The 18,828-nt window shown below is 29.5% G+C and overlaps 1 protein-coding gene across 2 annotated transcripts in view; it reads left to right on the forward strand.

Moving 5' to 3' along the window:
* The window catches only part of LOC107439561 (ATP-dependent DNA helicase Q1), a 63,761-nt gene that overhangs the window by 13,595 nt on the left and 31,338 nt on the right, over window positions 1-18,828 (forward strand). For both annotated transcript variants that reach the window (XM_043053478.2, XM_043053479.2), the window contains exons 7-14: window positions 770-844; window positions 2,704-2,849; window positions 4,468-5,045; window positions 8,565-8,621; window positions 10,026-10,223; window positions 11,990-12,108; window positions 14,606-14,719; window positions 17,963-18,061. In XM_043053478.2, the coding sequence (XP_042909412.1) occupies window positions 770-844; window positions 2,704-2,849; window positions 4,468-5,045; window positions 8,565-8,621; window positions 10,026-10,223; window positions 11,990-12,108; window positions 14,606-14,719; window positions 17,963-18,061 (1,386 nt within the window). The remainder of the gene's footprint in view (window positions 1-769; window positions 845-2,703; window positions 2,850-4,467; window positions 5,046-8,564; window positions 8,622-10,025; window positions 10,224-11,989; window positions 12,109-14,605; window positions 14,720-17,962; window positions 18,062-18,828) is intronic.

An 18,828-nucleotide genomic window follows, 5' to 3' on the forward strand; every position in this document is an offset into this window, starting at 1 on the left:
TGGTGCGTAGCATTTTTAAAAAATGTTTAAAGGTGCTTATTTTCGGTATTAGTTTTTTAAAAGCCTTTAAAGCTGCTTTTTTCATTGGATGTTTTTAAAAAGTATTTCATTTTCGCCATGTATTATGCAAAAGCGGGCTTTTCCCATTGTTCTATTCAATGTTTTCAGAATTCATTCAATCTATTTTGGCGTACCGTCTGTCCATACAGAGCATGAAAGCACCAATCATTTTACATATATTTACATATAAAGTTGATAGGGTAAATAATTGTGAGTCCGTATGTGCATATACACTGAGCTGGGTTCGGTGAGATTGTTGCACTCTCATGTGCAACTCTGCTGCATAAGTTCTTAAAAAATTACTTAAAAGGTGCTTATTGTTTTTGAGAGGTTTGCCTACGCACACTCTTTTTAACTTATTTCTTTCAAGTAAAAACGTAAGCTAATTTGTGCTACAAACTTTTTTTATTGTTTATAATTTCATAATCTAGAATATTGTCAGAGTAGAGAGGCATTGACATAATAATCTCAAGTGAGTGGATTGCATCGAAGCTGCCAAATTGCAACACGGGCACCTTCATCTACTTTTAAATTATCAAGTCTATTCCTTTGCCCACTGATGTATACACTTACATATTTGACACAAGATTTACATCTTTGTTTCAAAGCAGTAGTTTAACTCCTTGTTCAGTTGTTTTCAGTAGATTCAACAAATAATGCAAATTTTCTTAATTTTAAACACCAGTGTTTAGTGTCTGTTTCATAATAGGTTCCATTATGTGACAACATGAAGGAAATAAGAAGCTTTGAACAATCATCTCTTCTTCAAGAAAATAATCTTTCAGTGAGTTGAACTATCCTTTTTAAGTAAAATTTATTTTTAAAAATGTTAAGGACGAAATAGAGGTCATGAGTTCGATCCCCGTCGGCCAGGCCATAGACTCCCCGTGTAGTAAATAGGGAATGATGCACACTAAATCTGTCAAGTTACAAAGTCCTCAATGTTCCCATAACAAATCATACCTCTGGGGGTACTGATCCAGGAGTTTCCTTGTCTTCTGGATTGGTTCAATATTGCAAGGCTATGGAGTTGAACTCAAAGTTGGGTTAGCTGTTCAACGACTGTTATAAAATTTAAATATATATAGCAGTACTCTGTTAACTGATTACTTTTGTTAAATTTAATTTTTAAAACATTTGATGAAATTAAATTCTTTATACAGAAAAATCTGAGTTATTGTATTGAAGTTAATTTTTAATTAGTAGACTTATACAAGGTTCAAGTGCACCAGGAATTTCGGAACAAATCAGAGAATATGAGATTGGACGTTAAAGTCAAGGAAATGTCTGAGACACTCGTAACTCTAATCCTCAAATTGTCCATTAATTTTTCATGCTATCAAATTTCGTAAAAAATGCAGATTTCCATGCTCGATATTAAGAATTATATGATCACACAATTATCAAAATGATTAATTACGAGGAGAAACTGCATACTAATTTACTTTTGGAAAAAAATTTTAAAATAGCATTTTTCCCTAAAATTATACATTTTTTTTAATTGTTTGATTTATGAAATATTGAACCCAATTAATAATTTTTATTAAAGATTTAATTTTTAAGTTAGATATACCAATAATCTGATTTTTTTATGCACTTATTTAATTTCCCAGTTCTGTAATTTTTACATATTTAAGTCAATATAATGAATGCATTGAATGAAAACTTAAATAGGGCCAATCACTTTTCTCTGATTTTATGTGTATGTTCCTTTTCTGCTTAATTCACCTTATAAGTAAGTGCTAAGTAATATAAGAAAAAGCAGATATTTTCGGTGTCGAAAAAGAATTAACAAAAAAAAACCCACCTACCCAGTGAAACGCGGGTGGACTTTACTGGGTAAAACCCACTCTGAAAAACCCAGTAAAACCCACCAATAAGTGTTTTTTTTAGGGTTTTCTAAAATACTAGGTATTTCTTTTTTATTCTTTGTTAAAAAAGCTATTCTATTGACATATGTAGTCTATCCTGAAAAATGAACCTATGGGAGAAAAACTAACTTCATTTGGAAACTGGAGAGTCACCTTGCTGGCTAAACTTAACTGTATGGCCATTGATTAGTCAGTGCCTTTGATTTGCTTTCTATGCAAAAAAAATTCCTTAAATTATTTTTAAGATTAAAATATAAATAAAAAGTAATTGTGTATTTAAAATAAGTTTTAAATGTGTGATGTATGTGAGTATATATAAAATTTTTTATCGTGTTGTCAGAAGAAACTTTTTTCAGACTTTTGCACCAATTTATTTGTATTTATTATTAGTTACACTTTAATTACCTATATGTTAAGTCAATTCATAAAATTAAACTTAAATATTACTATTAAAATCAAAAAAATTTTAATGGAAGAAAATTAATTTCTGGTTCCGAATTTCATTCCGGTTTTCTGATTTCCGGATAAGAGGTTCTGCACTGTATTATGCTGAAATCTGAAGATAAAGTTTACCTTTTTTCAGTAATGAACTAAGCATCTGGTGCTATTGAAGGTTACCAATTTTTAAATGCATTCAGTGCATTATTAAGTAAAACATATTGATTTATATTTTTGCATTTGATCAATATTTTCTTTATTTAAAAATCAATTTTGTATAGTTTTAACTATTTTGTGGATTATTTTGGAAATATATTTTTAAACATTCTTTAAGGATATTAATGAAGCAAGCATGCCATCAGTTTTGAACTCACTTCAAAATATGAACATGAAAATTATGACTGAAATATGTGATTTTCTAGAGACAAACAAAGGTTGTTTTGGAAAGCATGAAAAACTTAGCTATTTATTGAATATGAGGTTAGTATACTTAATGCTTGCTTTATTCTGTTGTACCTGCCAATCATTCTGTATTATCATTTCTCAAACAGTTTTTTTTTTCTTCCTACAAAACTCAACGCAGTTTGAACTTTTTATAATTAAAGTGATAACTTTATGAAAATATTTTTATAAAGACTTTGATTCACAGAAATGATTGTGCTCCTGAAAAAATATGGATTTCCGGATTTTTTGCTAATTGCGATTTGGAAGTTTCTGGAAATCCAAGGTCCAGAAGTTTCAAGAAATCATCAATTACATTTATGTATAAAAATTCTTGTATATTTTATTTAGAAATATTAGAACTAGAATTTATACTTGACATATTTTTCATTTGTAAAGATTTTTTCTGGTAGTATTAATAAATGTGATTAGAGATAAAAGTTAACTTATACATAATTATTCATTTAACTACATATAATTTATCTAGAATTTCATGTTTTGAAAATTTCATTGATTTAAATATATGAAGCAAGGCCATAGCCAGGATATTTTTTTTTCGAGGGGGGATGTGGTAAGAAGCAAGGACGGTTACAGACATGCAAAGTAGGGGGAAAACAATGTAACAAATATTGTTTATTCAGTTTGCAAAAGTTAAACTAATAATAAAAAAATATTACATAGTAATTATTTTTCAATTAATATTACATAATAGTTATAATCAATTTGTAAACAAAGTTTACAAAGACATGCGACGGGGATATGAAAAAGAAATTTTTATTACTTTTTTAGGACAAACCAGAATATCCCGAAATATGCTTAATAAAGTTGGCCCTGTTAGCCTTTCTTCTTTAGTAGCATTTCTTGTTGCTGTTTTTACGCGTTTAAGAGTAGAAAAAGTTCTTTCTTCAGTTGCTGTGGTGATTGGCAACATAGTCAATATTGATAACAAGCAATAAATGTTTAGGAAAAAGATACTGTCACATTCTTCCATTGCTGAAAGTGCCGTATCTGGTCTACTAAGGGGTTCAAGCAGGTTCCACTTTGTTGCCCATACTTCCATTTCTCCCATGAGGTTTTCTATGTCAATGAAATCTGCGTAGATTTTGAAATTGCATAAATTAATATGCTGTAAAACAATTGATTTTGGGGGAGGAGTCTAACCGAAGGAAAGATGAGCCACAAGGTCAAGTGAAGATTATGCACTAGCGAAGATGGTGTACTGGGAAAAGGTTTTTGTTTTTCTTTTTACTGAGAAACTTACTTTTTACAAAGAAGGACTAAAAAGTTTGAATCCCAGAATTTCGGGGGGATTTGTCCCGATGGTCCCCCCCCCCCTGGCTACAGGCCTGATATAAAGACATTAATTTTTTAAAATGTATCATTAATAATTTTACTCAAGAAATTTTCGGGATTTTTGAATTGGTCTCACTATCATCCCTCGATGCACATTTATAATTCATTGCATTTTTTATTTGAACTTTTCATAATTAAAGTGATGACTTTTATGAAAATATTTTATAAAGTCTTTTTTGCAAATTTCTAATTCATATTGCTTTTTCTATTTGAACTTTTTATCATTAAAGTGATGACTTTATGAAAATATTTTATAAAGTCTTTAATGCACATTTACTATTCAATGCATTTTTTATTTTGATAGGAAGAAAGTTTTAAAACAATCACTTTTGACTGAACAATTATCAACATCTCAAGAATCTTCAAAAGAATCTATGACACTAAGCAAAATAAAGCAAGAACCTGGGTCACCAAAGAAAGTGAAGCCATGTTCTTTGTTTCGTTCAAATACTTCAAAGTCAAAGGAATTTTCAAATTTAGACTTTGAAACTACTCACAATTGGAGTCATTCCAGTGTGTCACCCCCAGTTCGTAATATCAAATGTGAGCGAGATTCAATTGAGCCGTGCAAGGATTCTGTTCTCCAAAACTCCTCTACCCCTCTCCCTCATGCATCGAATTATATCGAAAACCCAAAAGATCCACGTAGTTGTGGAGATGTTAAATCTGCTTTTCATTTTGATCTGTCACCTTCCTCTTTTAGAACTTCCATGAACAGCCCATCAAATCAATGGGCTGTAAAAAGTGAAGCAAAGTATCGTCCTTCTGTATCTAATAATCATAACAGTATAGACAATGTATCCATAAAAATTGAAAATATTGAAACTCAAGATATTCTGGCTGATCAAAGCATTTTTGATATCAATGATCAATTTTCAGCAGGTAAGGCCATTTTTGGAAAAAATGAATAATTAAATATCCTTTGTTTCTTCTTCAACTTCAATATTTGTCTAAATTATGATATATTGGCTTCATTGATAAAAAGAACTGGTTAGTACTGACTTTAGTTTGATTTTAACTTATATTTGTGTATAAAAGGAATTGCAGCGTAAATAGTTATTTGAATGTTTAAAGTACTTTTTTTCTGTTGTAAGACTGTTGTTCTGTTTAAACGTTACTTCACAAGTTACTGCTTCTAGTACATGGGCGTCCATTGGCAACGGATATGGCCATTTGCTTCTAAAGCTATTAATTTTTTTTTTAAGTGACTATTTTTAGGAATCTGGCGACTAATTTTATTAATAGGGGGATATTTGAAAAAAACATATATTGATTCCGAATTAAAGAGTTAAATCTAGTGATGCATTCTTAAAAAAATACAGTGTGGATACAGGTAACTAAATAAAAAGAACGTAGATACTGACAAATAACTAAATAATAAATCAGTAATAATACACCAAATAAAATATTTAATTTCATAAACAAATGAAATATATATGTTTCAATGATACACTAAGTAAAATATTTAGTACAAAGCGAAACTAAGTAAAATATTTAGTACAAATCGGATATTTAGTACTTTTATTTATTGCTGGGAAAACTATTAAGGCTACTACTTTTGACTTTGGGAGGCTATCATTGCAACTACTTTTGGCTCTGTACTTTAATTATCAATATATTTATGTAATAAAGGTTTTTTTATTTGAAAATTTCTTCAATGTAATCTTTATTTTTGGTATTGATATAGCAATTTGAATGAGTGTTTCAAATGCCTGATTTGAACTTATGAGAACGAACTGATTTGATTGATTTAGATCACTTTTATGATTCATTTTGCCCGACTGTTGTGTAAGGGGAAATAATGCTTTGTTAATAATTCAGGTTATGCATACTTAATATGAAATTATTTAATCTGTTGTGAAGAGGCAAGACTATCTTTTAAGCATGGCTATTTATCATCAAATATTTTAAACATTTTATCTAATCCCAACATTTTGTGCATTAGAATTCTGAAAAAAAAATGTGTATGCTTATTCAGAAAAAAGCATGGTTTTGTATTTCTTCAGGTAACTTAATTAATCGTTAAGACTGTTTGATTAAATTACATATAAACTACCCTTCAAGCTGGGAAGATTGAAGAATTCTGCAAAAGTCAGCATTAGCACAAAAATTATTATGGGCTTAATCTTCTCTTTTTTAATCATCAAGATTTGAATTATTTATTGATTATTTAATAATTGAAACATACTTTTAATTTTTTACAGTCCTTTATGCATTTAAAATTTTTAATAAAAGGGTATTTTTAAAAATTACATTCTCGTATAATTTTTGATGATATGACCCACCTCAATAACTTTTTCAGTTTTAACGGATTGCACTGACAAAATTTATTATTAATCCAGCTCTTTTACATAGGGATTTCTTATTAAACTATTCGTAATTATATGGCTAAACTAATAGCAGGGCTCCCACGGGTCAGGGAAAACCTGGAATTGTCAGGGAATTTTATTTTAACTCCAAAAATCAGGGAATAGTCAGGGAAAATTGCCTTTTTTACAAAAACCTGGAATATTCCTATATCATACCTGGAAAATAAACAGTCTTAAAATTCTCAGTAGTAGTAATCAGTTATTGAGATTTGAGTTAAATAATTGTAATGTCTATTACAAATTGTAAAAATTTCACATTTTAGTCAAACTGAAATGTTCCCTTCCTCAATTAATAGTATCTTTTTACACAGAAAATCTAATCTTTCACATTACAAATAAATGAAACAAAGTTTTCTGAGGAAAATCTGGTCTCAATTTTTGTTGAAATTTACCTAGTATACCTGGAAAAGTTGGGGAAATTTTTATTTTATTATTACAGTCAAACCCCGCTATAGTGAACACGGCTTATAGTGAACTTTCGGATATAGTGAACGAAATGCTCGGTCCCGTGCCTTGCTATACGCGTATAATGTTATTTTTAGTGGATATAGTGAACCAAAAAAGGGAGGAAGTTGGATATAGTGAACTTTTNTCCCTTCCTCAATTAATAGTATCTTTTTACACAGAAAATCTAATCTTTCACATTACAAATAAATGAAACAAAGTTTTCTGAGGAAAATCTGGTCTCAATTTTTGTTGAAATTTGCCTAGTATAACTGGAAAAGTTGGGGAAATTTTTTATTATTATTATTTATTTATTTTGAAATTGAGGGGGAACCCTGTAATAGTCGTAAATGTTTTAATATTTATTCAACGTTTTTTTATCCCACTCTATCAACAGCGTTAATTTAACTTTTGAAAAAATATTTTAAATGTGAGCCAGGAAGTTCCTACTTATAATGGAAACTACATTGTATTATTGTTAGGCAGTAAATCGTTTGAAGATAGAAATTTCCTGTGAATTGTTTTTAAAAAAAATACCTTTGTTCTTAAAGCCTTGGCTTAATCCATCCACCTGCTTTATTTTCTAAGAAAATAGTTTTTTTTTATTTAAAAAAAATAGAAAACCTTTCAGTGACATGCTTAAACTATTTCATTTACTATAGCATTATTTAAGTATGTTCATTTTTTCTTCTAAGTTTTTCCCTCCATTAAAATTAGTATAGTTATTCCAATATAGCTCACACTGCAGCACAATAGTTGTGTTTCCTCTTAATATGTTGTGTATAATATTCGCAGGGAATTTTTTTTCTTCCAGATTTGAGTGGTAACCCTGTATTGTTACTATCTCGTTTTAGTTAGAAATTGTGAAAAGCTTCCTTGATATTTAAATAAATTCAGTGATGTGTTGCTTGTCTGAATCTTCAATTTAACACTCAGTACAGCCGTTAGTCCAGAGAAGCTTCCTTGTATTAGGATTAAAAAGATTAGCTTTTTCCTATTTTTTTAGCCGGCCAGGTGGCCGAGCAGTTTGCGTCCTGACTGCGAAGCCAATGGCTGCGGGTTCGAATCCCGCTCTAGGCATGGAAGTTTATCTCTATGTGTTGTCATCTGTTATGTGAATGTGGCCCACCCTATGAACGAGTATTTGTGGCGTGGGTAATGTTGCTCGCCTCTGTGACTTAGGTGCATAGGTGCCCACTGAGTAACGTTAAATGAGCAATACTTCCGGCATATTCCAAGGTGAAGAACGAAAGTTCAGTACCTGATGTTACGGGGGGGGAAAGATTATTTTTTACTAAAATTATGACGAACAGTTTTGTTAGTGCGGAATTTGAGTGACTTATCATTTTAAGACACATTTAAAATACCTATAGTTTGATAGGTTGTATAACACCTTTTTATTTTTTTACATAAATTTTTAATAGTAATTTTATTTTATGTAAATGTGAAGGAGCTTCATTTTTTAATAAAAAATTTTTTTAAATTTTATTTATTATTTTTTTAAAATTTCTTTATTCAATATATGATTTGAGATAATCTCCAATTGCAAACCATATTTATTTCATTGTGTTTCTTTTTGTTTTTTTAGAGTTGATAAATGAAACCAGTTTAAAGAATGAAAGCTTAAGTTCAAATAAAGATCAAAGTAAGTTCATTAAAGCATTTTTCTTACCTTTTATCTGTCTTAAACTTTTTTATTGTCATTAATATCTTTCACTTGTGCTATTTTTTGTTAATTTATTATAGCATTATCACTGTTAATGTCAAAAATACTGTCTTGTTTTTTAACTGTTCTATAATTTGTATTGTGCAAAAAAAAGAAAGAAAAAAATGGACCACACTGAATAGCTTTTGATCAAATGATAGAACCTTCATGTTCTAGGACTCATCTTAATGATACTTGGGGGTGACCTGGGTAATAATGTTAATTAACTAGTGCAGGTGATATTTTACCTGTCAATGCTCCAATGTTAGAATACAGATTTTAAATTTGAATTTAGTATAATAAACAATTTTAATGTCAGAATAATTTTTTTTTTTGCATACATTAAAAAAAAATTTGCACAGTATTTTCTGCTTTTAGTTTGATTCTGTTTCATTAATTATTTCATTTTTTTAAAGAATTTTAGGAAGATAATATAACTTGTTAATTTTTCTTGCACTTGATTTACCAACAATCGAATAATTTAGGAACTTTTAATTGGATAATGTAACTGTTAACATTTTATTTTAAAATGAAAATATTAATTCAAAACAAACTTCCATTTTTGGAATATTAGCATTTTAAAAGTTCTATTTTTATTTTGATCATATGACACTTATTCAGGAAAAATAATGATGTTGAAAGAGAAAAAAAACGATGAATGTGTATAAGTTCAGTTTCTGTTGAATTAGCAGGTGGCTAAAAACAGAGTGATAAGAGCAGAGGTTATTACTATACTTAGAAAGTAAGGCTAGGTATTCATTCATTCTTCATTAGTATTTTTTTTTTTTGGTGACATTCTAACTCAGCTAAAGCAATTGTAACCACCCTCAGTAAAAAAAAGTTCCTGACAAATGTCAATTTTCCAAAAAAAATGGAAAAACATTGAAAACACACTTAAAATAATTTCACACAGTTTTTTTTTATTTGATTGTCTTTAAATGCTCTTTAGAAGTGAACTTATCAAATCTCAAGTTGTTTCATTAATCTTTTTAATTTGGTGTTTAAAGCTTGTTTGATTTGACTGAAAATTAAGAATTTTTAAATACCTGAAAATTTTGATAGCTAGAACCTGCACTGTAAATTGCAAATATATTGAGCGATCAAAAATATTACTTGAAGAAGATTCGGTGATTGGTGTAGTATTTTTTCGAAGTAGTATTGATACAGGTTTACAAAAAAAAAATTTATGCAAAAAGAGGACTCCAAAAAATTAAACCTGAATCAATTTCTGCACATGCTTACTTTCGAAATTGTTCTTTATTTATTCACAAATATAGAACCTACTATACTGGTTTAAAATTTCCTCCATTCTTTGTTCTTATCTTGTTTTTATTCATATTTTAGTTATTGCTGGAAAGTTCTATGGAAATCAAAGAGATGACGGCGCTTCTCCAGAGTTTAAGGGTTTTAACTTTTTATTTTCAAAAGATGTTATTAATATATTTCATAATATTTTTGGATTGAAAGTTTTTCGTCATAATCAACTGGAAACTATCAATGCAGCTTTATTAAAGGAAGATTGCTTCGTTCTCATGCCTACAGGTAAACAAACTTTAATCTGAGAAGCAATAATCGATTGTTTTGATTTGAAAAGATAGTTTTTTATTTTTTTAACATATTTAACAAATTTAAGTCTTATCACGAAATACACCACCAATCTTTAATAATGGGCTGCGAAATCTAAATATATGATGTGTGAGACCTACATTATGATAATACTGTTATTGTAAAAATGCAGGGAGTATTTAGATTTTATTTGAAACCTATATCAATGACTTACAAGTTCAAAATGAAATATTTAAGTTCAAATTTTTTTTTTTTTAAACTTTACCATGGCAAGATTAATGCTTCTTTTATCCATCTTTAAAACTTTATGTGAACCCATCATCACCATGCTATTGAAAACATAACTTCTTATGAAGACTAGTTTTGGCCATTGTTTTTACTACAGAGATGCCAACTGCTATGGTTTATATGTAACTATTAAGATTTCATACTCGAGACTACAGTCACACTCCAAGACTACATCACTACTACAGTACTTTTTAAAGAATTTTTGTAATAGTTTGTTTAAAATAAATTCCTCCTCCCATGAGCTACGAAGAGTTGTGAAATTTTGCAATATTTCTAAAATCAATGATGATTGAAACGAGAAATAATAATAAAAAGCAAAGGAATCTCATTCGCTTCCAATAAGCTATTTTTAGACTCATCAAGGATGAGTGTTTCAAACAAATAATTCTTTTATTTCCTTTGATTGTAAAATATAATTTTATTTATATTGATGTAAATAAATATTAAAAAAAGGAATATTTAAAATGCTTACCAGTTTTAATTTAACGAAAAACTAGATCAATGGGGCCGAGTAATCAATTTAATTTTAATATTTTCCAGTGAAGTATAAAGATTTTGGTGCAGTATATATTTTTTTTATTTGGTACCTTTTTTTATTTAATAATAAATTCTTGCATAATTTTATTAATGTTATAGAATTAAGTAGTGAGTACATCTAAAAATATTTCTGATTACTGATACATAGGTACCATTTTTCAGCCCTGAGGGCTTAAATGAGTCTGTAGGAAAAAAATGAATGGACTGAATTCTGTCTCAATATGTCTCTTAAATTAATTTTTTAATAAATCAAATTTTTGCCACATTTTCCCACCATTTGAAAACCACATTTTTTTGCTTAAGAAAATGTGACAAATATTTTCTATTAAAACAAATCAATAAAAATTACTTTTTAATAAAAACGTTGTTTTATTTCATAATTATTGTGAAATTATCAAGTTATGATGTCACACTAGATATTATACAAGAGTGGGATTGATTGTATTATATTTGCTTGAGTAAAAAAAGGTTTTTTAGCTATACCTAAATATGCATGAGATAGCATTCTTGCACCATATTATTAACAAGTAATATTAAAAAAAAAAATTTAAATAAATAAAATTAAAGTCAATCCCTACTTAAGTCAACTATGAAAAATTTTATTTTAGTTACTTTTAATTGAATAATTAAAAAAGTTTCTCCCATATTAAAGTAGAATTAATTAATTAAATTTAATGAATGAATTAATATTTGAAAAAAACTGTATTAACATCAAGTGTCATCCACTAAAAGTATTTGCCATTATAAAAAGTATTTGCCATTTATATTGGCACATCTATTGTTAGTGCAACATTAGAGAATATTGTTAAAAATAAGTTTTTTTACAATTACTATATCATTATGCACATAAAATCTTAGATCATGTAAAATTAAAAACATATTTGTTAAAAGTCTTGAAATGTATGTCTCTTGTTCAGGTGGAGGCAAAAGTCTGTGCTACCAACTTCCTGCTTTGGTGAATAATGGTGTGACAATTGTGGTTTCCCCTCTACGTTCTTTAATTATGGACCAAGTACAGAAACTGTGTTCACTTGATGTAGGCATCATTTTTATTTTCATTCAGTTTAGAAATGCATTATTTTTAATAACTAATGGCTGCTTGCAATTCTGTGTTTAAATAGTACATCTAAAAGGTATTTAAAATAATATAAAGAGTAAGGATCTTCAATCTCATGCTCCAAACGGGGTATCTGCATACCTGGAAATACATGGAAAGAAATACCTGGAATACATGGAATACATGGAAAGCCATGAATTTCAGTATTGAACAAAATTTGTCATAAAATATCATGATTTTAACTATTTTTTAAAAAAAAATCAGGGAAAGTCATGGATTTAGGTGGCTGAAAAATCTAATAATATTTCTTCCATTCCGATGAACAAGAAAAGTATCTTTAGAATATAATTCTGCAAAAAAAAAAAAAAAAAAAAAAAAAAAAAAAAANTAACAGAGAAATAAATTAATTGAAAAAAAAAAAGAAGAAAAAAAACGAAGACAAAAGAAAAATAAAAAGGCACTCATGCAAGCAGTAGAAATTCAGGAAGGATATTCTCTTTATAATATTCCTTTGGCATTGGGGGAAAGCTATTACAAAAACAAACCGTGCATTACCTGTATTTCCAAGAAAGTATTGTACTGTTCTATGCATACTCTGTATTCTTACTTCCAAAACAAAAGAAATAGCTTAGTAACAAAGTTTCTGATGAAACAAGGAAAAACTTGTCATAAATTTCTACTCATCTGATAAACTTTCTTACCAGACTTCTGGTAGATCTGACTGCATGATTGTCAAAGAAAATGTACAGAAAGTCCGCAAAGCCAAATGTGCCCCTTGAGGGAAGCATATCAAGTATCAAAGCAAATGCAACGAACATAAAAATTGGCAAATCTAAGTTTTGCTGTACTACGACCTATCCATATTTTATGCGTTGATAAACACCATATAAAATGTGTATATTTTATTCACGAAAATGTGAATTTTCTATTAAAGTCACAATTGTTTTCCTAATAATTACATAGAAATACTAAATATAGCGACATGCAACAATCGTTTGATGTTGCTATAGATAGTTTTGCAAGTGTGAAAAGTTCTAGGAAAAAATTGGGTTGTTAATTATATTGCCCAAATAACTGAAATTGAGAAAGAAACAAACAAGGCCCTTGTTTTGTTTTTTTAAAAACAGGATGTGGTAAAATAAAAGCTTTCAAATATAACTGCAGTGATATAGCACGGGTTTCAATTGTACCAATCCATCCAGCAAATATCCACACTTTCTAAAAATTTGTCAACCAGAAGAGCTCTATGTGGCCTCGCGTTATCGTTCATTAAAATAAACTCAGGGCCAACTGCACCCCTGAAAAAGCAAACATAGATCTCCGAGACCTCATCCCTACACCTCATACCAGTCACAGAGCCTCTTTCAAAGACATGGAGAGATGTGCTGCCATAAAACAGGGTGCCTGCCCTGACCATTAAACCTGCTCCGCCATAATGGTCAATTTCGCAGGCATTGGAGGGTAGGTAGTGGGTGTCTGTTTTTTTCCATCTGAATTATGGCAAGAATTGATGTTTAGGCTGAATCAGGACTCATCAGTGAAGAGAATGGTTGCCCATTGATTCAAACTCCAATCTCTAAGCTCTCTGCACCAGGCTGGGCGAACTCTCCAGTTCGTGGAAGTGAGTGGGATAAAAACAGCAGGGTTTCGTGCAAACAACCCTCTCTCCTGAAGTCGTTTGGAAACAGTCTCCCTTGATGCACGGATTCCTGTGGCTGCATACAAGTCATGAGAGAGCTGAGATGCTGTAGCCCCTCTGTAACGCCTTGCTATAATGGACAAATGGCGATCTTCTCTGGCCTTGCCCAAGCTTTCTCTCGATGGATCCCGTAGCCTGGAACTGTTTCCATAAGTTACACCTGACGCTGGGCATTAAATTCAGCTCTCTACAAATCTGGACCTGAGATTGACCTGCTCCCAGCCTCCCGACACCATTCGCCGCCTCATTCCATCATCTAAACGTTGATGGTTATTTGTTTTTACAGTTACGATTTGAATTTAACTTATTGCTGCAAAATAACACCAAGAAATTCGCCGAGGTGTGCTAACGAACGAAATGCCTCTTAACTTATGCTCACTTATAAAGCCTGTTTCTCTACTACACGCATGTACACTTACATATTTCATGTACAAAGAGTTCCATTTTTGTCTAGAAGCAGTGGTTTTACATTCAGTACAGTTCTTTTCGTGACATTCATAAAAATATGTCAATTCTATTAATTTATTTCACCAGTGTATTATGATTGTCTCTAATTTAAAAATAAATACAAATTCTAATCTATGACATTAAATGACTCAGTGTGACGCTTCATTCGATAACTCTGCTGCCTGATGTCCGACTGTGCGATCACCCAAACAATTTAACTCTTGGTTGGTAATGTTCTTAAATTGCCATAAGGATACAGACTATTGAATACTGTGTGCGTATTTAAATTTTGTGTAATAAAATTCTAAAATGTGTTACTGTTACTTTCAGATTCCTGCATATAGTTTGACAGGAGATACTGATACATCTACTTCTAACCATGTTTATGTTCAATTAGCATCAAGAGAGCCTGGCATTAAACTACTATATGTAACTCCAGAAAAAGTAAGTGTCAAATCTGGTCAATAATCCTTTATAATACAGTGAGAAGTATACTTTTTATTAACTTCATTAGTTTTTAAAAGTCAATATTAAGCTATTATTTACCCTGTAATTTGCGTGCCCACCAGTACGTTTAGAGTTGGTCCCTTAAAGTAGCTTTTTTTTCCCTCCACTTTTTTGTGACTTGTGGTCCCTAAAGTCCCCCCGCTGTTTTTTTTTTTTTTTTTTTTTTTAAGAAAAAGAAAACAATTGATTTCTTTTTACATTGGCTGGCCAGCCAGTTGGGAAGATTTTTTGCTAATTACAAGTAAAGATTAATATAAAAAGTTCCAGATTTATGAAGCATTTCCCATTTAAATGTTGAACACTGGCAGTAGTTTATAAGTACTTCCTAAAATTATTAAAAAAATAACTAAATCCACTCAGTTATAATCAGATCAGTATCAAAACATTGCAAAACTTCTAAAATCTGATGTTAAGGTGAAATAAATTTTTACAGTAGATCGTGCTTCTCTTTTTGAATAATGTGAAACTATTTTAAAATGATGCACCAATGGTACATAAATAGTTTGACAAAACATAAAAATTGCTTTTAAAACTGTTTCCGAGTAATTCCCAAGGATAATTAAATTGGTGAGTTTGAAGATAAATTGCCATTTTCAGTGTAGCTTGGAGCTGTGTAATGAATTTTCCGAAATAAAATAAAAAGACCATAAGCTGTTTTGTAGTTTCTCTGGAATTTTTTATGGCAGGGTTACACATGCCTTAATTGATAGTTAAAAATATGATGCCGTATCCGATCTCTGATATATGACTAAAAACTATTTTAAGTTAGCTTCAAGTAAATCTTGCTAAGCTTTACCATTAACTAAGGAAATTTGTCACATTTTTGCAGGGTTTACTAAGATGGTCTTGGATAAAACAAGCAAACGACATAGGTTATATCGGATGCCCCCCCACTTGAAAATAACCAAATTTTTTTCAAATTCTTTTTTTCCCACATATTATTGTAGTAGATGAATAGGTTATACCAAAATCAAAATAATTGTTAATTATTATCGTTTAAGCAAAGAATTCCAAACAATTAACAATAAATTAGCTTGATAATGTAGCTGAAATTGTTATATAATTAACCTAAATTAACTTTATTAATGAAATGCATTTAACTTTTTATTAGAGCATAATGTGCCTGTTATTAGGATGGAAAAATCAAGTAAAAGTCTATCCAGAATGTCAGAAATTCATACTTCTAAAACCTTATGAATAATTTTTTTATTTATACAAAATTATTATGTTTTTATTAATCAAATTTTTGTTACAAGTGCTCAACTTTTCATATGATTGTCAAAATTTAAATTATAAATTGAAATTAATTGATTTCATTTCTGAAAAATTATCCGTTTTTATGAAGCAAAATTATTTATGTAGCAATTATTTTGGAAAAGTTATTAAATTTTCTAAATCAAGCTCTGAATATATTTTTAACATTAAATTTATGCATCATTATAAAACATTAGAAACTGCTTTTATATAATTTTATCATATCTATGGTATGAATTACTATTCAATTTTTTATAATTACATTAATATTAAATTAGGTTTTAGAAATTTCATTCTAAGTTGTACAGTTAAATATCTGTTTATTTAGTTAATAAAAAAGTATTCAAAATAAGATGTGGATAAAATATATGTTACTCAAAATAAATTAATGGAATTATTATTATTTTGTACTGATAGTTTGTCTTGTTTGTGTTAAAAATTTAAGCCATTGAATTGACTATAAATGCAGAAAAAGAATTATTTTCTCTTAAACTTGGGTGCTGTAAAAATGTAATAAATTAAGAATGTTTTTTATTTTTTGTTCCTATGTTAAATAAAGCCAATTAGCATAATTACATAGAACTGCATGTTTATAGATGTTAAACTCCTGTAACTTTATTTGTGAGCAGTCTTTATAAAAAAATCTGATAATTTTTGTGCCTTTGGTGCTCCGTCTGAAATATCAATGAAGGCCTACACTTACTTTTAATGTAAATAATAACAGTAAAGGTTAGTGTAGGGTCTAGATGAGAGTCCAACACTGGGGAACTACTTTTCTCTTATGCTTTCGTTCATTTGATCAGTTCTCTGTGAGTTTATTTGTAGAAAAAATTATAAATTTGGTTATTTATAAGTACGAAAGTTCAAGTTAATGGCCAGTAGATAAAATTTTGAAATTTCCGACTAACCGAAAAAAGTGTTTTTAAACACCAATATTGTTTTAATTAGTGAGATGAATGAATTTCATTTTATAAATCAATCAATGGTTGTTCAATACTGTCTTTAAACTATTATACTGCACTGTCTTAAAAAGGTCTTTAATTTAAATATGGTTTTATGGGCCATAAAAATGTCTCATTTTTCTTTCAACGCCAATTTTCTTCTCAAAACTTTTATTGCATTTTATAATTTTTCTACTTACTATTCTTAATTCAATTAATCATGATTAGCTGAAAAATAAAATACATTTCAGGTGTTAAATAATCAATACGGCTGAGTATAAAATGCCTTGTATCGAACTTTTTAATTTTTATGTAATTCCAACATAAAATTTTCAGTATTTTTGTTGAGTTATGAATCAAAACTTATAGTTAATATTTAGTTGTATTCCTTTATATTTATCTGAAACAAGAAAATAATATTTATAACCTTTTAATTTGTTAAAACTTCTTAAATTAAGAAAAAAAGTTCTAACAGTTGCTCTTAAAAATCTTGTAATAAATTTTTAAATTATATAGCTTCTGTTTTAATCAAACAAATGTGCTGAGTTTAAGCAGCTGTTGAATTTTCAGTAATTTGCTTTAATGTTTTCTGCGCGTTTACTTCAATTATAATTTATTTTGGTTTAATTAAGTCTTATCAAATACTGAGATATTTTGTTAAACTGAACTTGCTAAACTCTAAATGAAAGTAAATGTTTGAGGCAACCCTATCATTTCCATTCTAAAACTTTGGAAATCTGTTTGTTTAATCCCTTTTGCTATTTAAAAAAAAATGTTTTGTGAGATCCTAGATCAGTTACAAAATGTGATCTTTCTTCAAAAATTTGCACTGTGCAGATTTAAAAAAAGCAAGATAATAATGCGCAAAATTTACTTTAAATATTCAAGAAAATTTTCCAGTCAAATTGTGAGGTATATTTGTTTGATTTGAACTGTTGATGTGATCATTTTTTGCTCTTTTTCAAATTGAATATTTTTTTTCTAGATAAGTGCAAGTATAAAATTAAAATCTTGCCTGGAAAACCTATACTCAAGAAATATGATACAACGATTTGTTATTGATGAAGCTCACTGTGTTAGCCAGGTATATTTTTATAAATTTAAGCACACTTAAAAATTCTTTTTTTGATCCGTAGTGCTAATATAAATCTTTTTCTGCGAGTGTCAGAGCATGTTTGCTGTGGTGCCTAAATATTAAGAAAAATTAAAATTTGGTAAGATAAAAAACAAATTTACAAATCACAATTTTAAAAGTTAAAATTGCATAGAAGGTACAACGCTACATTGGAGCATCATGTTGAATGAAAAATTTCTATGAACAGATTAGTTTGAAATAAATAAAAGCAGAGCTTCTCAAATTGCTCCAAAACAAAACAGCCCCGGAGCCGTGATGGCTCAAAGGATAGAGCGTTTGCCTCCCAGTGAGGTGACCCGGGATCGATCCCAACTGTAACTGCTCGATTCTAATTCCGCACCCGGCTCTCGCTGACCACAGTGCTGACGTAAAATATCCTCAGTGGTACATGGATCATGGGTTATAGTCCCCCTGTCGTCAGGCTAACCATAGAAGTTTTTCGTGGTTCTCCTCTCCATGTAAAGTAAATGCAGGTTAGTTGCATCAAGGCAAATTTCTCCCCATACTTGATCCAGAAGTTCCCTTGTCTTCTAGATTGTGTTCAAAAGTACAAATCTGCGAAGTTGAACGTTAGTAGCCGTAAACCCTAAACTGGGTTGTTTGTACAATGACGGTTATAAAATAAAATGAAACAACCTATTCTAAAATGCCATTTTTTCCCAAAATTGCTCCAAAACTCTAATAATATCCATTAAGCAAAAGTTGTGACTTTCACC

The sequence above is a fragment of the Parasteatoda tepidariorum genome, chromosome 6, assembly GCF_043381705.1.
Source record: "Parasteatoda tepidariorum isolate YZ-2023 chromosome 6, CAS_Ptep_4.0, whole genome shotgun sequence".
In the NCBI taxonomy this organism is placed as follows: domain Eukaryota; kingdom Metazoa; phylum Arthropoda; class Arachnida; order Araneae; family Theridiidae; genus Parasteatoda; species Parasteatoda tepidariorum.